The following is an 18,596-nucleotide window of genomic DNA, read 5'->3' on the forward strand; positions in this document are numbered from 1 at the left end:
AGCCACTCCTCCATCTTAGTTTGCGCGAAGTCTTCACATCTCCTTCCTCTGCTCCAACCTTGCACTGGCTCCCTGTCCTTAGAACAAAATCCACAGAGCATGTGCCAACTCAGGCTGAGCATGAGCCAAAGTGCCACAATGGTGTGACTAGGGACAGATTCAGAGGCCACTGTCCAAGGGGGGCTGGAGGGACAGGAGAGGGTCTCCACCAGAGGCAGCCTGAAGTGGCAAGGGACACCTCAGGATCCAACTCCACAGCCAGACCCTGGTGACAGGCCAGGGGCTTCAAACTCCCTGTCAAGGGCCCCCTGTCCCCTGCCATCCTAACCTGCACCTCCTTTCTTAGGGAGGGTAGAAAGAGCTGAGGTCTCTTAATCAACAGCTCCGCCCCCGCCACACAGCATCAGCAGCCTCCGTGGGTTAGGGCCCCATGGAGAGAATGTGGAAGTTGCCGCCCAGGAAGCCGCTGGCGGGCGAATACAGGAGCTAGGTGGGAGCTGGGTCTCCCACCAACCCACACAGCTCTGCACCTGGGCGCCATCCCGGGAAAGCACAGCCCCTCCCGCCCTCCAATCCCCTCCAAATCCCCTGTGGTCCACCTCCCGAGGCCCTCAACACCTCGTTCCCTGCATCCTCTCCTGCCTTGTTCCCACTGAAGACAGGGTGCAGTCCCTCATCTAGGCACCCTCGTCCCCTCTCAGCTTCCCTGACCCCTCTCCACACCCCTCCCCCCACATCCTCACGGGATCCCTCCTGGATCCAGGACTATTTCCCACCAGGTGCCAAACAGAGGCCCAGACCTGAGCCCTGGCATTTCAAAGAGCCCTCTCCCCCACCCACTCGGGCCGGTCGCTGCCTGCCTCAGCCAGCTGTCAACCCCACACAGGGCTCCTGGATGCCCCCGGCTCTGCTCCAGCACCCTGGGAAGACCCCTCGGGCTACGGGACCCAGCCCAAGCCATGCCCCAGTCCTTCCTACTCCCAGGTGGCCACGCTGAGCCCATTTTCTGTCTCTAACTCCTTAGCACACCCACTCTCTCCAAATCCTCCAGGGGCCTGAAAGTGCGTTGCTGTCACCAAAGATGGTCACCTGCACAGAGGCACAGAGGTCCAACAGATGCTTCTGAGACAGGAACCCTGACCCTGGAATTCACGCAGCACTGCTCCAGTCTGCCTGGGGGCTCCCACTGGAGGTGACTGCGTCGGGGACTTGGGTACCCACCCAGGGCTTGCCCTTGATCTCCCAGACTCAGCAACTGGACCCCCTGAGTCTGAGATTGTACCCCAGGGGATTCAAAGCCCCTGCTCCAGAGGACGCTCCTTTGAAAGGCAGGGCAGGGCTGGGCACTGGGGTGGCCCATTGTGGGGCCCTCCAGCTGTCACTTGGGGCAGGTAAGGTGATGCCAGCACAGATGGCGGGCGGCTCTGCGATGAGTCGGGAGGGAAATATGACCCTCCCCACGGGCGAGCAGGGACCTGAAAGGGAGAATCAGCCTGTGTTGGGGATGAGGCCAACGGCAGAGGGTGGAGAGGGGCCCAAGGCCAGGGATGCAAGCAGAAGGCCACAACGTCCGTGACAAAGTGTTTAATGTTCCTAGATGTGCAGCTCTCAGTGAGAAGGGCCCGGCCGCACTCCTGTGGCAGAGCAGCCCCTCCCCAAGCCCTCCAAGGGCTGGGGCTGGGGCAGCTTGAGAACTTGGTCCTGGGTGTGCTCGGGGAACACCACGTGAGTGCCCAAGGGGGACAGGGGTGGGACACGACGTTTACACAGGAGAGAACCGGAAACACGAGGGCTACTGCAATGGTGGAACAGGGGCCACATGTCCATGTGTGGCCGCATCAAGACATGAGCCGGGCAGGTCGGAGTCCCGTGGTGCCAGCTCAGACATCCTGCACGCTGAGCAGGCTGAAGACCCGGATGCCTCGTGTGCAGGGGGCAGGGACATAACTGCCCCAGGAGAACCTGGGTGTGCACACCCATGCACAGGCAGGAGGGCCCAGCCTCCAAGGGAGTGTCTCAGGAAAGGACACAGACACACAGGGAAGGCCCACAGCAGCAAGTACGGTGGTGGGTGGAAGCTCTGTCCCATAGGCTCCCACCGGCTCAGCAGAGCTGGGGAACCCAAAGCCAAGGCCCCACATCAGACAGTCCAGGGCCGAAGAAGGCTCGGGATGGGGAGGGCCGCGTCCACGGCAGCCTCTGCAGTGTGTGAGGAAGCCCAGGCACCGGGTGGGCCTCAGGCCTCGCTGCTACTGCTGCTGCCGCCGCCCCGGGTGCCACCGATCTCCACCCACACCAGGCGGGCCTGCTCCTGCAAGATGCGGCCACGCACCACCTTGGCCAGCTCCTCTGCGTGGCTCCAAGCGTGCGCAGGCACCTGCACCCAGGAGCAGGGCAGCCCCCAGAGCACCTGCTCGGAGCCACGGCACTGCCGCAGCAGCTCCGAGTCCCGCCAGCCGGGCCGGCCCAGCAGGCCCCTGTGGAGAGAGGAGGAGGGACAGTCGTCAGAGTGGGGAACCAAGACAGCAGAGGCGAGGGAGGGAGTGAACCAAGACGTGGAGTCAGACGGAGAAGACAGACAGAGAGAGGGAGAGAGACAGACGGCAATTAGAGATGGAGACCCGGAGACATCCACAGAGAGGGCACCCCCCACCTCACCTGACTTCCCGGACGTTCTTCTCAGTCACCTCCACGTGGATGACGATGGGGTAGACCTCACTCTGGACCAGCTCCCGCACGCCCCGCGCACCCAGCTCCAACAGGCAGTGCTTCTTCGCGGTGGGGAGAGCCCACGTTTACTCCAGCCCAGGGACACCAGTGCCCCACATCCACCCCGCACAGCCCTATGCCGACCTCCCCTGGTGCACAGCCAGGTCCTCACCCAGAGGGACCCTGACAGGAGGCAAAGAACCAAGGCAGGGAGACTGAAGACCGGGGCTCGCTGGTGACCTAGAGGAAGGCCCTATCCCCACTCGACCTGGGCCACCTTGTCCACAGGATGGAGTTAGCCCCACCCCACCTCCCACCCTAGAGCCCTGGCCATCTCCCAGGATGGCAGCAAGGTGAGAATAAGGATGAGCAGGTGAGATGTCCCAGCTCATCGCCTTCAGCGTGACCCATGTGAGGCCATCAGCCCCAACCCGTCCACATCGCAGGTAAGGAAACTGAGGACCCCAGGAGGTGGCTCAGACGCTAGCTCGTGGGCCCAGGATGGCAGCCCAGCCCCCTCAGCCCAGCGCCCCAGCACCTACCTTCCCAACAGACTCCTGGATGGCTCGGATCCTGTTGCCCAGCCCTGGGGTGGCAGGCTGGGCCTTGGGGGCCCCCGGTGCTGAGGATGCACACTGCTCCTCCCCAGAGAGGCTTTCTGCAGAGGGACAGGGACAGGGTGTTGCAGGTCCACAGGCCTGGCTCTCCCCCAGACCCCCTCCCAGCTGGCAGGCTCACCCGCAGGGCACACTTGGAAGTCTAGCCGGGAGCTGGGCAGGTCTAGCAGATTGCGGATGAGCCGGGGTGCCAGGCACTCAGGCAGCAGCACCACAGGCCGGAGGGCAGACACCAGCAGCGGCCGCACCAGGCTGTAGGGTTTGAGCCTGCGCTCTGGCTCTGCGGCAGGACGGGGACCCAGAAGAGATGAGAGCCTGGGCAGGTCCGGGCTCTTCTCTCTCTTGATACTCAAAAACAACATCGCCTCCCCAGCCACCCTCTGCTTTCCCTTCCTGGGTGCTTCTCCTGCTCCCACTTGTCCCCAGACACGCGCACATGTACAAGCACACACACACACCCCACACTGCAGCCCTGGCCCCCGCTGCTGGGGCAACTGAACAGGCTCCCTGGGGATCCTCTGCCTCAGGCCGCCCCCTACAGGTCACTCTCGCCTCAGCAGGCAGAGAGGCCTCGAGGGAAAGGAAGATCAGGTGACTCCCTGGTTGCCAAGCACCAGTGACTTCCCAGATTCCAGGGCCAAGGCCACATCCTCTGCCTGGGTGACAGTACTGCCCGGGAGCCCAGGGAGGATGAACTGCAGACTGCACCCTGCCTCACACTGCCTTCGGTCGCCTCCAATCCCAGGGCTTCTGCCGGCCCTGTGGCCCCCAAAGCCCTGCCCCTGACTGCCCAGCCCAGGTGACCCTTGCTGCCTGGGAGCCCAGGCCACGCCTCCCCTAGGCCCTAGATGGGCAGGATCCCTGGCACGTGTCCACTGCACCCAGCTCTCCTGCATCGCACGTGTCCCGCTTTCTGCATTTGCATGGTGAAGCTGGGAGCGCCTGCCTGCCCTGGGACAGTGAGCCCCGTGCGGAGGACCGCCGTGTCCCTGGACCCAACACGCCTTACAGAGCAGCTGTTCAACACCCACCAGCTGTGCCCACCATCCTCCAAAACACCCTCCCTAACTGCCCCTGTCCCCAGAATCACTACTCTCTCATCTGGGTTCCCACTCCTTCTCCCTGATCTGGCCAGTGGCCTCACCCTGCTGCCTCCAGGACTCCCTGGGGTCCTCATGGCACCTGCCACCATACATACGTGAGAACCACAGAACAGGCCTGTGCTCACTGCCCCTCAGCCACGCACACAGCACCTGCCCGCGGACAAAGCCACCAGCAATCTTGACCCATTAACCACCAGGGGGAGCCCTGTCCCTAAAGCCCCTGGCATAAGCCCCAACAGCACTGGGACACACAATAAGCCCTTCTACGCCGAAGGTCTCCTGGATGCACACTCCTGGACACTGGGAGTGACACGGGACACACGGTCACAGCTGTACTCACCTGAGCAGGGCTCTGGCAGCAGCTGCTCTGGGGAATCCCCCGCAGGACCCCCCACGGGCTTGGGCCTCACCAGCCCCAGGGCTCGCTTCTTCAGCTGGGAGGGCATCAAGAAAGAGGGTCACTCCACCCCAACTCAGGGACAGAGGAGAGCAGAAAGGACCCCAGGAAGAGCAGGCCTCGCCACCACCACCGTCCAGGCGCTCCAGAAGAGCGCAGGCGAGCCCCGCCAGGCGAGACGCAGAGAAGCAAACCCAGCAGAGCCCGCGGGAGGAGCCTTGGGTCTACCCCACTCTTCAGATGAGGACGAGAAGCACAGAGACCCACAGGAACCGCATGTCACATGACAGACAAGCCTGGTCTCTTCCAATGAATCAGCAAGGTGACCATGGGCAGGAAGATCAACGAAACCAGTGACAGAACTAATCACAGGGACACCTAGTGAGCATGGCCTGCGGGCAGCAGGGCAGGCCCAGCCCCTGGTGTGCAGGCCTCTGGGGCCACAGGCTGTCCAGGAGGCAGCAGAGCAACTTGCCCGTCTCGCAGCTGAGGAAAACTGCCTCCAGGAGCCGCAGGAGGATGAGGTTCAGGCCACCGTCCAAAGTCACAGAGCTGAGGCTGCTTCAGGCAGCCCGCCCCAGGGTCCGCGCCCCATCGATTCTCTACACTGGTCTCATTTTGCCCAGGGACACGGTGGGGATGGTGACCCAGCCCAAGCCAGCCCTCATCCAGGGACTGAAAAGCGAATGTGACTTGTCAGATGCCTGCTCCGTGAGACGTGCCCCTGGGCATTGGTCCACTCTATCTCATTTAATCTCAACCACCCTGGATGGTGGCATTATTGTCTTCTGTTTGCTGGGCACATAGTAGAAAACCAACTAAGTCACAGGAAAGAATTCAGGTGGGCTTCTCCCTTCTCTCTTCCCCCAGAGCTGCCAGAACATGGAGCCTGCCCCCTCCCTTTGGACCCCACCCTTGTGTCCTGCTCTCCTGGGCCCCCTCCCTGCCCCCCAAACCTGCTTACATTACTGCGGGGGCTTCGGTGACGGCTGGAGGACAGACATTTTTCCTGACCCTCTAGGAGCTGCTGGGCTCTGTGGGAAGGAGTCCTGTCAGGCACTTGTAGGGAGAAGAAAGCCTCCCCTCCTCTTCTCCAGCCCCACATCCCATCCCAGAGGACTGTGAGACAGTGCAGAAGGAAGGAGAGCCCTCATCCTGGTCCTGGCTCCTAGCGGGACCCTGTCCCCAGGCTCCCGGCTCTGTGTCACCTCTGGTAATTGGGCACAGTGCCCCGGTCCAGGTCCCGCAGTGTGAGGGGGTCGACCCGGGTGCAGAACCACTCTTGCCGCCGCTTGTAGGCCGGGTCCACCAGCCGCAGGATCTCTTGGGCTTTCACACAAAGGGCGTGGGGATCTGCGCGCTCGGGCAGGGCGAGGTTGGCTCGGATGTAGAAGGGCTCAGCTCCCGGACCCTTCACCCAGGCATTAAGGGCTTCGTGGAAGGACTGGCAGGCTGGACCGGGCAGGGAGCAGGGGAGACAAGAGGAAGACGGTAGGGTCAGGGAGCCAGCAGTAGGACCGCCGAGATGCCAGGACCCCACCTTCCTTCTCCAAGTTCCAGAGGCACAGGGACTGGCCCCAGGCCACACAGCCCGTCAGGGACAGAACCAGGACGCCAACCCAGGCCTCTGGAACCCTAAAGCAGGGTTCCCCTCCTGGATAAGACGCTTACCAAGGAGAGGCCTGAAAAGGGCACAAACCCAACAACAGGAGGTCCCCGCACAGCCGGGAGCAGGAGGCTGGGCCGGGACTCTCCTCTTCCCACATGCGCGGGGCTGCAGGAGCCCTCCCTCGCGCCCCTGTCACTTCCTAGGACAGTGGGTCCAGGCCCTCCCCAGGCCAGGCTTACCCTTGGAGTCCAGCAGGAAGGGCAGCGTGGACGCCGGGCTCCACCGCAAGGTTCTCTGCTGGGTTTCGGCTTCAAGGCCGGCGCCCTCCAGGCCTGCGGCCTCGGCCTCCTGCGGGCAGTGATTTTTAAAGAGGGCTCTCTGTCAATCTGCCCCGCCTCCCAGCTCCCACCCAGATTTTTTTTTTTTTTTTTTTTTTTTTTTTGAGATAGGGTCTCACTAAGCTGCTAAGGTGGCCTTGACTGAGATCTTCCCGGCCGCCTCCTGAGTGGCGGGGATACCTGTGCACCGCGCTCCCTGCGCAGTCAAATTTTATTACACGGCCTGGGGCGGACGTCACCGAGCCCCGCTCTGCTTTAGCCAACCCCCAGGAGCTCCACCCAGTGACCCTGCTCCACCAATCCAGCCCTGGTGAAGCACTGACTCCGCCCCCAGCTTGAGCCTCCCCTTAAGGGGAGGGGCCTCACCTCTCTGGGTTCCGTCCTGGCCGACCCAGGCCCGGATAGCACCCTCCGTACCACCGCCCCAGACCATCGGTCCCCAAGAAACGACAGACCATCTGGACTCTTGTCCTGGGCCTCCGGGCCTCCTGGGGGGCTCCAGCCAGACACTCGGATGGCCAGAGACCTGAGAAGGGAGAAGAGGGATGGGAATTACTGTCCAGTGCTTTGATACGCTCAGCTTTCTTAGAGACGGGCACTGATGCCACTCACCAGCATGCCCTGGGTTCCACCCTGTGCCCTCTGCCTGGAATGTCCCCCACCTTGTCCATCAAAGCTCAAACCAAAAGCAGCCTGCTTGGGCGGGCCCGAGGCCGCCAGAGCGTGCCCTCCGCCCAGGCTGCAGTGGGGCATTTTCTTACGGCCATCAAAAGAAGGCTTCAGCGCCAGACCAGGCAGCCTGCTTCCCTCGCACCAAACCCGGCGTCTGGCACGCAACGGATGCCTAGTCAATGCTTGTCACCCACACAGCCAGGGAGGGGCTGCAGTTAGACCACACAGATCGGAAGACAGGTCCGGCCAGCTCAGGGAGCACAGGGGTCGGGGGAGGCTTCCCGGGGAAGAAGTACCTGGGTTACGCCTTGGCGAAGAACAGAGACGGAGAGCTCGGTGACAGACAGAGAGGGGACAGTGGTCCAGGCATGAGCAAAGCGTGGAGGACAGAGAACAGAATGTGCCACCACAGCGGCAGCACTCAGTGGGCACTGCCCATGGCCAGCCACCCACTGGGCTCCTTGCCCTGAGTACTAACAGAGCATCCTGGGAAATGGCTCCCAGAAGTACCTGGGCTAGCCTGGGGAGGCAGGGAAGGAGGACATGTGGCCTCCCTGGACAGCACAGCCAAGATGTCCGTGCAGCAGGGTCAGCCTGTCCCTGGAGGAGAACCAGTGAAGCTCTCAGGCAGGCTAAGCAACAGAGTGACAAAGGGAGGTCCTTCCACGTGGCCCTGACCGTGGGGAGGGGGTGGGGCTAGCGTCGGAGGTAGGGGCCCAGGCAGAACCCTGGAGGCTATGCGCTGGTCCAGCCACTCTGCTCCTGCTACCAGGTCCTTAACCCAGTCGCACCTCTGGGGAGCAGGGACCTTTGCCACAGGAGCAAGGCTCAGCCCGGCCTCCTCAGTCAAAGCAGAGAGCCAGGCCTGAGGGGTCGGGCAGACAGCTACAGACTGCATGGGAGGCATGGAAAGAACTGGAGGCCCGAGACCTGGCCTGTCCGTGGCTGGCACAACCGAGTGGCTCCCAACCCACTCCCAACTGTGCCCCAGACTTAGGCAAAGGAGTCGCCACGTGAGGCTCAGTTACTGTGTCCACAAAACAAGGATGACCTTGGCACCCCTCCGCCAGTGTGGGTGTGAGGCTCAGCTCATGGACCAAGACACAGTCAAAGGTGGACCAGAGGGCTGTGCGGGGCCTGTCCCTCAGGGGCTGCTAACCCTGCCTAGCTGCTGTGTTTTGTTTTCTTGTACCAGGGATTGAACCCCGGGGTGCTTAACCACTGAGCCACATCCCCAGTCCTTTTGGTCTTTTATTTAGAGACAGGGCCTCACTGAGTTGCTTAGGGCCTCCCTAAGTTGGTGAGGCTGGCTTTGAACTCACAATCCTGCCTCAGCTCCCCCTCTGCTGCCCCGGCAGCTGGGCCTACAGGCATGGGCCGCGCACCCGGTTCTAGCTGTCTTTTAATGGACGGACTGGATCCTGCCTCCACCCAGGTAAATTCAACTACTGACTCTGGAGCCTTTTGTTTGAGGTGGTGTCGGGTGTGGTCAGAAAAGCCGGAGGAAAGCACCAGGGAGGGACCCAGCAGAAACTGGGGCCAGGCGGGCGACGCTGGAGTCCACCCACCTCACCCAACACGCTGAGTTAAATTTGGACCACTCTCAGGACGGAGCCTGGCAAGAGCTCAAGGGAAAGCAGCGTTTCACCCTCAGCTGTGGTTCAGAACACAGCGCCACCTCCAGCCTCCAGCCTCAGCCTCCTCAGCCTCCAGCCTCAGCCTCAGCCTCCCCACGGCTGACCACCGCAGCCTCAAGACACCAGTCCAGCAAGCAGCCTGCAATCCAGCCGCGAGGCGGACCCTCGGCTCCTCCGGGCTCCTCTGCCCGCTGCTGCTGCCCCTGGAGACCCAGCTCTCCGCGACACCCCTGCCAATCTCCTGAGGTCCAAAAGGACAAGTGACTTCTCTGAGCCTCCAAAGAACATGACACCTGCTCTCCGCACTCGGAGTCCTCAGGGTGGGCTGGGAGCAGGGTCCGCCTCAGATCCCTCAGCACCAGGCTCCCCAGTGAGAACGTGGGGAGCAGGGGGCTCGATTCCAGCCTCCAGCCTGACCACCCCCACCCCACGAGGGGGGGTCCCCAGCCACCAGGCCAGGGCTCCCAGCCCCGCCCCCAGGAGGGTCAGGAGGTCAGGTCACTGGCAGAAGGGAATGGGGTGAGTGGCCAGCTCTGAGCAGTGATGGGCCAAGTGGCCTCCGTGAGTGTCCCCCAGCCCCAGGGCACTGTGGGAATGTCTCCAGACAGTGTGTGTGGCTACCTGTACCAGCTCAGAGACCTAAAACGCAGACACCAAGCATCACACAGGTTACGAATGGAATCCCCGACACCCCGTCACCACCCCACATTAGAGGAGGGAACCAGGCTCGGGGCCGGCTGAGCGGTTCCTGAGTGAGGCAAAGACCCCTGAGAACTGGCTCTGTGCGAGGAGAAGGTTCTGGAGATCCCCGGGGCCCCCACGAGGCGGTGCGGGCTCGGCCTGGTCTCGCGGCACTCTTGGGCTACTCCTCTCTGTCTCCCCGCCTGGCTGGCTGTCCAGCCACCCTCCAGTGCCCCATGCCCTGCACCATCCTGTCCCATGCAGAGGAGGGCAGGGCCCAGAGTGCTGACCCCGAGGCAAGGACGCCTGAGAGCTGACAGGTGCGGACGTCCGCCCGGAGCCAGCACGGTCCCAAGCTCTCCAGAAGGAATGCAGGAACCTCTACCACGACCCGAGCGGACAGCCACTGCTGTGGCCCTGGGAAAGTAAGCGGCCTGCCCCGGGCCCCAGAGGAACAACGACCACGGGGATCTGAGGCCTGTAGCTGCCCTGAAGCCCGCTGTTCCCCGTCACCGCGGCACTGTCCCAGGACACAGAGGCCCCCCCAGGCTCCATCCATGAGGCCCACAGCCCCAGGCTGTCCACCTTTCTCCCTCGGTCAGCCCCCCAACTTCAGCCCGGGTTCCTCCTCCAGCCCCCTCCTCCCCAGGAGCCGTAGGCAGCCCAGGGGGCCACGTGATCCCAGGGCCAGGCAGGGGCAGGGCCCAGGCCTCCTGCTCCCTCGGCATCCTGCGCCCCCTGGACAGCAGCCAGGACCTCTGCTGCAGGCCGAGCTGGAGGAAGGAGGAAGGGCCAGGCAGGCAGGCAGGAAGGGAGGCACCTCCGCCCCTTCCCCCAGAAGCACGTCCTGCACAGGCAGAAACAATGTCGCCCTGTGGGGGTGGGGCAGGGACACCGGTGGCTGCGCTGCCTCCAGGAGGCAGGAGGCCCCTGGTCCCGCTCGGCCCTGGTACGTTGAACCTCTGTGCCCAGCAGCACACACCCCAGCTCTGGCATTCAAACCCCAAGCCCGATCAGGCCACTGTGGACCTGGCCCGGTACTTCTCAGCTGTGTGATCCTGGACAAGTTCCTTAACCTCCCACAGCCTGGGTTTCCTCCTCTACACACAAAGATAATCATAATGCCTGCCCAGGACAGAGAACAGGGTGACCAGCCGGCAGCTGGCCCTGCACCTTCCCAGGCCCTCCTGAGCACACAGGCCAAAGTCCAGGGCTCCAGCCCGACTCAGCCCGCATGGCTCTGTGCAGCCTGGCCTCCCCCACATGCCCCGGGCCTCTCCCTGGCAGCCTCCGCTCTCTCCGCAGCCTCTGCTCTCTCCGCAGCCTCTCTCCCTGCTGGCTGGCTCTCCACACTGAGTTAGAAGGGAGCATTCTAGCCTTGGTCCCCCTGGTCCCCTGGCCCTCCTTAGAGCCACTGGCAAGCGTGAACCAAACTGCACTCTGCTAACATTTTGTGACTCCTGTTTCGACTCAAGGCCAGCCCGGACACAGGGGCTCCCAGGTCGTCCCCAGGCCACCCACAGCAAGAAGTTCAGCTGATGGCTCAGACCTGCCGGAGCTCAGCCAGGGAAGACAGGTGAGCCGTCAGCTGGGACGAGGGCAGCGCTCGAGAAGAGCTACACTTAATGAGCACCTACTATGTGCCTGGCAGAGCTGGAGACTTTAGTCATAAATCTCAAAACACCCACATGCGGAAGAGATCACTGTGCCCTTTACCAGTGAGGACGCTGAGACCCAGGGAGGAACGGGGACCGGCTCAGGTCATGCAGACAGTGCCCAGCGGTGACAGGGCTCGGACCCAAGGTCTGCCGGTGCTGCAGAACCGGACATTCCCGGTGCAAGAGCGGGTGCAGCTGCTCCCTCCCGTGGCGCGCCCAGCCCGGCCCGCATACCTGTTGAGGAGGTCCAGGCCGCAGCCCCGGCCCAAGAGGCCTTCTGGCTTTCCCAAAGGCCACACGCTGTCGGAGGAGGAGGAGGAAGAGAGGCCAGGGGACCAGGGCTTGAGTGTCACACTCCCTGAGGAAGGACAGTAAGGTCAGGGGCTGGGACTGGGAAGCAGGAAAGGCCCAGGTCTGAGTGTCCCTGCAGGGTGGAGGCCCCAGGGCACCCCAGGCCCACTGGGCTCAGAGCTGGGCCAGGACCCATGGGGGACCCTTGACTCTCCTGGAAGAAGGTGGGCAGGACTCGAAACCCCACAAGCACACCCAGGACCAGGAATAAGGGCAGCACTGGGCACAGGGTGAGCCTAGGAGCCTCCCAAGCAGGGCTTCCTGCCTGGCCAGGGCCCAGTGCAGCCTCGGGAAGGGGACACGGGCCAAGGGCAGAGCAGGCAGCGTGGGTCTCCAGCAGGCTGCCACGCCCCTCCCCCCAGGGTCCCCAGGGCTGTCACCTGTGATGTCTGACATGCTGCTGAAGGACCTGCTAGGAGAGAGGACAGGGAGGGGACAGGAGATGAGACACAGTGGGGACTACTCCCCACACCCTCCTCCTGCCCTCGATCCCCCAAAAAGTCCCACACCCCCAAGCGAATGCAGGCTAGACCCCAGTCAAGGGCGTGGGCACAGAGCACCAGTGTCACCCAGCTCCCTGAAGTCACAAGGCAAGAAGTTCACGTCCTGGCTCCCCCACACGAAGTCCCACAGCTGGCCTGTCCTTCCAAGCCAGGGCCCTTGACGCCACCTCCTCCCAAAGCCTCCCCTGATGGCCTCCCCACCCTGCCTCACTCGCCCCCTGTCGTCCTGGCTCCCGGGGGTGTCCCCCGAGGTAGACCCCTCCCTCCTTGACACACACATTCGCTCAGATCCAACCCTCCCCGTGCTCTGCCTCCCTCAGCAGAGGGACCGACAGGGGCGCAGGGGGACATACCCCAGGAGGCAGGGAACCTCCCACCTGGTCTTGGCCACTCGCTGATGTGACTGAGACCCTCCAGCCCCGGCTTCCTGCTGATGCCCCAACCCGGGGCGCAGCTTCCTGCCTCGGTCCCGGGCCTAGAAACCTTCTCTACATCCCCTGGTCCTGAGCAGCAGGCGTCCCCGCCGGTGACTGTCCTGCCCCTTGGCCTTTTTTTGGCCATGCTGGAGGTGGAACCTGGCCTCGTGCATGCCAGGCAAGCGCTACCCAGGCCCCGCCTCCAGCCACCCTGACTCAGTCCCTTCTGGGACTCCTGTTCCAGAGCGCCAGCCATTTAAGGCCAGTCAAGGGAGGGGACTGGACCTGACTCTGGCACCAGGCTCCTGGGAGGTGTCCATGCAGGAGAGAGCACCCCACCTCCTGGGCGGCCCTGCTGTCAGTCTTACCTCTTGGGGGGCTCGGGGTCCTCCTCGCGCTGCCGGCGGAGGATGGAGCCGGCGCTGGGGGGGAAGGGCAGGATGGAGAGCCTGTTGATCTCCTTCTCGCTGTCGGTGGCCTCCTCCTGCGAGGCGGGGACAGAGCCTGGGTCACCCCGCCGCAGCCCTACCCGGCCCTCAGCACACCCGGGAGGAGCTGCTGGCCTCCCAGGCCATCCTCCCCAGGAGCTGAACTGCTGCAACCCCACGGCACTCTCTCAGTCGTCATGGGAACACTATCGGGTCCCCCATATTTGGGTAGGTGGGCATCTTACCGAGGTGTGGGGCTCAGATCCCCCGGCGACGGCCACTTCGCCGGCTGTGTCAGGGCCTGCCCGCGGCGAGGGGAGCTCGCTGAGGCTCCAGGTGCTGCTGAGGTTGGAGCACAGGGAGTGGGAGGAGGCGCAGGCCTGGAAGGGGGGACGCGGAGGCCGTGCTGAGCCCGGTCACACAGGGAGCCAGAGCCTGGCCCGCACGGAGCACGTCTCAGCCTCGACGGGGCAACCAATTGCAAACCAGGAGATAGAAACAAAATCACCCGAGCAGTGAGACAGCAGAAGGAAGATGTCCCCACCCACCCAGAGCACCAGAACGCTCTCCAGAGGAAGTCGGGTTGAACTGAGGACCAGGCATATGTAGGTGCTGAGTTAAGTACAGCTGGGGAGGATGGTCCAGGCAAGCAGACAGCACGTGCAAAGGCCCTGAGGCAGGACTGTGACACATTCCAGGAATTAAAACACTCAGAGCCAGAGAACCAGACTAGAGGGAAGGAGGGGCCCAAACTGCAGGTCCTCCTAGCATAGGAGCTCATCTTTACCCAAGAGCAGAAAGGCCACCAAGGGTCCTAAAGGGAGAGGCCAGAGAGCTCTACCTCCTCCTACTCCTCCAGGCCCCAGTGCATTGACGCTAGGGCTCCCCTGAGCAACCCAGATAGGGAGAGGCAGAGTGGCAGCCAGGGAACCAGTGTCTGCTTTACAAAGTGTTGGGGACCTGGCTCGAGGGCTGCCTGGCCGTGTGATCTTGGGCAAGTCCCCAAGCCTCTCTGTGTCCTGTACAATGAGAGTCCTAGACCAGCTGGTCTTTTCAGCCCATATCAGACTAAACTAATATGGGTCTCCCGTCTCTGGGGCCCAAGTGCATCCCTAAAGCACTAGGCTTCCCAGGCCTAAGCCAAGTCAGGCTTCAAATATCCTTAGCATCCCAGAACGACCCCAAAACCCAGAGAGTCACATGTCATCAAGCCACGTCCGCTCCCGGCTGAGAGACCCTGGCAGTCCCCATACTCCCACTGCCACCTGCTGAGGTCTGCCGGCAGGTCCTGTGTGCTCTAGACCCGCCGAGAACTCCCCAGAACCCAGGCTCACTCCCAGGACAGCTGGGCGGCTCACCTTGAGGCAGGGGCCGCCCTGGGTCCGCTGCAGCTGGGCCTCCAGCAGGGCCTTGGTGCCCTCCAGGCTGGTGAGCGTGGTCAGCAGCTCATCCCGCTCAGCCTCTAGCCCCCGCACCTGCCTGCGGTACTGATCCTTCTCGATGAGGCTCTGGGAGTACTGCAGCTGGATCCGGTCCCGGCTCTGGATGGCCTGGAAGAGCAAGGGAGCCAGCAGCTGAAGGGACCGTCCTGGCTCCGCGATCCCGGCCCCCAACCTCAAGAAAGGGAAGGTATCGGGAATGGCTGCTTTCAGGCCATGTGTGGGGGCCCTTTGCTAAATATCAGCTCATTTAATCTTCACACTAACAGAATTAGTTAGATATATTATCATTATTCTCATCTTGCAGATGGAGAAACCACGTCAGCCGGGGCAAGCTGGACTCCAACCAAGCTTCCAATCGCACAGCCAGGCCCGGAACATTCCAACTGAAAAGGTTTCCAGGAGACCTACTGTGTGTCCAGCGCACCCCAATCAGCACAGGAGCCACACGCTGAACCCACCCCATTGCATCCAAAGCACTTTCCTCTACCATGGAGAAGAGGGTCCCTGGGAGGTGGGCACATGGCCTGGTCCTGCCACTCTCTGGCTCTGAGGGAGCTGGAGACAGAAGGGGCTGGGAGCACCTGGTGTCATGCAGATTCTGGGTGTTGCCCCAGACCACCTGAATCAGGATGAAGCCCCAAATCCGGGGCGATTCTAACACGAAGGCTTCGACTCATCATGGGAGTCAAACTTGGTCACAAATAAAACCCTCCAGCCTCCCCGCCCCCCACCGCCACCCCCTGACGTGGGGAGCCAGACACAAGGCAGCAGGGGCCTGGGGCACTGGCCTGGGGCCCTGGGCCCACCCCACAGCCTCAACAGGAGGCAGGGCTGTGGGGCCCAGGGATTGGGGCCAAAACTTTTCAGAATTTCTTTATCAGCAAATATTTGGAGGCACCTCCCCTGCACTGGCCTTGTCCATGGTATGGAAAGAACAGGGACTCAGACAAGCAAGACACCAGGACCAGCTTCGGTAACCGTCCCGGGGCTCAGGTGTCCAGGGTGTGAGGGAGCAATCGCCAGCAGCGCTCCCGGCAGCAGCTTGGGGACCAAGGTCTCAGGGCCCAGCTCTATTGCCACCTGGCTGTGTGACCCAGGGCGAACCCCTGACTTGGGTCCCTGGGTCCTGCACAAGGAGGACATGAGGCCAGCTGGCCTCGGAGGGGCTCCACTAGCCTTGCTGCCATCTCAGGCCCACGTCTTGCTTTCCAACGTGCACACAGGCCCTGGGCCGTGGGGCTGGCCCGAGTGTCAGCAAAGGCCCGTCCCTGGCCCCGGCTTACCTGCCCCACCCTATGCGGACGGCACACCGTTAGTCTCCTCCAATCCCAGCCCTGCGGCTCCTCCCCTGCACCAGAGGCAGCGCAGCCTCACCTGGTCCCGCTCCTTCTCGATCTCCTCCAGCTGGGCCAGCACGGTGGCCATGCGGTGCTTGTACAGGTCGCAGTCCTTCTGCAGCGCACGGTGCTTCAGCCGCAGGTCCTCCATCTCCTGCAGGTACTGAGGGTGCACAGGTGGGTGGGCTCAGGCCTCGGCCAGGCCAGGCCGCCCCGCAGGCCCGGCAAGAGAGGCCTGAGCCCCGGCCTCGGCACCCCCTCCCCGCCCTGGGCCGCAGCTGCCTAGTCTGTACAATGGACAGGACCTTAGTGGTGACCCCACCAGGCCGCCGGACCCCTCTCTGCCTTCCTCCAGCACTCGTCACCATCTGCACTTCTAACTGCTCCTCAGGAGTGGCCCCTGCTCACTCCTGGCTGGGGTCCCCTCCCCGCGGCTGGGGCCCCTGCTCAGCTCACTACGAGCCAGAGGGGCCTCCTGTCAAATCGGACAGCCGATGGGCGCAGCCCCCAGCACCTGCCTGCTGGAGACGCCGGTAAGGCTGGCCGCGCCCTGCGCCCTCCAGCCCCGGGCCGGCCTGCGGGGGGCGCTACCTTGTCCCGCAGCTCCTCGGCCCACTGCAGCTCCCCCTGCGTGGCCAGCAGCTTCTGGCACAGCTCCTGCCGGCCGTCCTGCGCCTCCCGCCAGTCATGCTCCAGGATGTCCAGGAGGATGCGCTCCGAGCCCGGGGCCCCCGGCCGGCTGGCCTCCTGGGGACCAGAGTTCAGGGCCACCTCAGCAGGCGGCCTGGGGCCCACCGTGGCGGGGAGGAAGGGACCCCACGCTGGCTCTGCCACCTTGGCCTGGACCCCGGTTGCCCCGCCAGTCCTGCTCTCCAGGGACACCTGGGACACAAAGGAGGACCCAGGGCCAGGAACACTTTCACAAAGTCGGCTGGGACCTTCTTCCTGAAACAATCACCTGGCCCCCTCCTGCTCCGGCCCCCACGTGGCACCACCAGGGACACAGACAAGTGGCTGTCCCAAGTCTATCCCACCCCTCGGACGAGGGTCTTCAAGGGACTGACCCTGGGCCCGGGATCTCGCCCGAGACCCACCCCAGCCAGGCACCCCCAGGCCCAGGACAGACACTGGCTCCCACCCCCACTTCCTCTGTGGAACAACAGCTGGGGGCAGGTCCATGCTGCCCTGACCTGCCATGGGACCCCAAGCAAGTGCTGGGGCCACTCAGGACTCAGGGGTCTCAACTGCAGAGTCTCAGACTCCTCTGCAAATTCCAGGCAACCTGAGGCCTCACCCCAGGAAGCGCCCACACAGCAGGGGCAGTGTCACGGGCTCAGAGCCCCCCAGCCACCCACAGGCCCCAAGCTAATCATGCAGGACCAGCAGCACAGTGAGGACTCTGGAAAGCGGCCGCCTGGACCGCACCAGGGCTGCAGCCTGGCTGTCCAGGAGGGCGGTGCCTCCCGGGCGGCCCGGTCACCTGCTGGAGGCCTTCCTGAAGCTCCTGCAAGGACGCCATCAGCCGCTGGTTCTCAGCCCGCAGCTCCGAGACCAGGTCCGCACCATCCGGCTCCTTCTCCTTCTCCTTCTCCTCGGGCCCCGGGAGCGGCCCCCGGGCCCTCCGCAGAAGAGCACACTCTTCCTCCAGCCGGCTGACCTTCAGCTTGAGCTGGTCCACCTAGGGCGGGGGACACGGGTCATCCCAGGGAGGGCCACGGGAGCCCCCTGAGGAAGGGCTGGGCTGGGCAGACTCGGGGCTGAAGGGCAGAGGAAGGGAGCGAAAGGCCAAGCCACCTCCCCGGGGCTCCTCCCCCTCGGTCCCCACACTGCGAGCCGTCAACCGAGCCAGGACGACAGGAGGGCCGCCTGAGGAGACGGGGACCAGGGTCTGGACCCAGCTCTGCCTCAGTTCGCAGTGGCTGTGGGCAAGTCGTGGCCCCTGGCCGTGCCTCCATCTCCTCATCTGCACGGGGCGGTGGGTCTGAGGGTCTCAGCCAGCCCAGGAGCCAGCGAGGCCCCGCCAACCCCACCTCCAGCTCCACACGCCAGTCCTCCCTTCACAAGGCTCCAAAGAGCCACGCTCATCCACGTGCTGGGCTGCCACCAAGTTATTGCCAGAATCAAACGGGAGAGTGGACAGGCAGCGACGGCCACCGTGGATGTGATGCGGGGTCTTCAGTGTTCTCAGTACGATCCCAGAACACTGTCAGGTCACCAGGTGGCTGTGTGGAGCTAGAGGCTGGCCCGGGCGGGGGCTGTGGGGTCTTGAGGGGGCCAGATGCCCTAAGAGTAGCAGCAGGTGGCAGGCCAAAAACTGAAGTCGTCCTTAGGACGGTCAATGACCTCTGGGGCTATGGTCAGGTGCGTCAAGGTCTGGAGTCTGAGCAGAGTGTGGCCCATCTTGGAAAATGACCTGCTCTCCCCAGTCCTCAGAAATTGCACCACACACCCCGCCACAAACACACACCCACGCGCACCCCCCGCAGGCTGGACGCTGGGGCAGGCAGCGCCATGAATTCAGAGGGCTCCTCCTCCACAGACTCAGAAACGCCTGACTCTGCATCTCTTTCCACTCACAAAACAGGCTTTGTGACCCACCAGAGAAGGACGGCCAGTCTCAAGGGCAGCCTGGCCAGCCCTTTACGGTAAAGCACAGCCCCAGCCACGGCCTGCTGCCTGACCCTGGGCCAGCTGGCTC

General features: G+C 63.5%; 1 protein-coding gene across 7 annotated transcripts in view; it reads right to left on the minus strand.

Moving 5' to 3' along the window:
- Window positions 1–1,569: 1,569 nt before the first annotated feature.
- Window positions 1,570–18,596, minus strand: part of Card10 (caspase recruitment domain family member 10) — a 40,088-nt gene continuing 23,061 nt past the window's right edge. For 2 of the 7 annotated variants that reach the window (XM_047550863.1, XM_047550857.1), the window contains 17 exons: window positions 17,379–17,576; window positions 16,490–16,645; window positions 15,936–16,061; window positions 14,478–14,669; window positions 13,365–13,499; window positions 13,060–13,175; window positions 12,153–12,184; window positions 11,656–11,779; window positions 7,140–7,299; window positions 6,675–6,783; window positions 6,035–6,278; window positions 5,791–5,860; window positions 4,770–4,863; window positions 3,448–3,606; window positions 3,252–3,367; window positions 2,659–2,771; window positions 1,570–2,477 (listed from right to left, as the gene is read on the minus strand). In XM_047550863.1, the coding sequence (XP_047406819.1) occupies window positions 2,237–2,477; window positions 2,659–2,771; window positions 3,252–3,367; window positions 3,448–3,606; window positions 4,770–4,863; window positions 5,791–5,860; window positions 6,035–6,278; window positions 6,675–6,783; window positions 7,140–7,299; window positions 11,656–11,779; window positions 12,153–12,184; window positions 13,060–13,175; window positions 13,365–13,499; window positions 14,478–14,669; window positions 15,936–16,061; window positions 16,490–16,645; window positions 17,379–17,576 (2,385 nt within the window). In that variant the 3' untranslated portion in view covers window positions 1,570–2,236. The other 5 variants (XM_047550864.1, XM_047550856.1, XM_047550861.1 and 2 more) reach the window with 5 other exon arrangements.

Source organism: Sciurus carolinensis, chromosome 4 (genome assembly GCF_902686445.1).
Source record: "Sciurus carolinensis chromosome 4, mSciCar1.2, whole genome shotgun sequence".
NCBI lineage: Eukaryota > Metazoa > Chordata > Mammalia > Rodentia > Sciuridae > Sciurus > Sciurus carolinensis.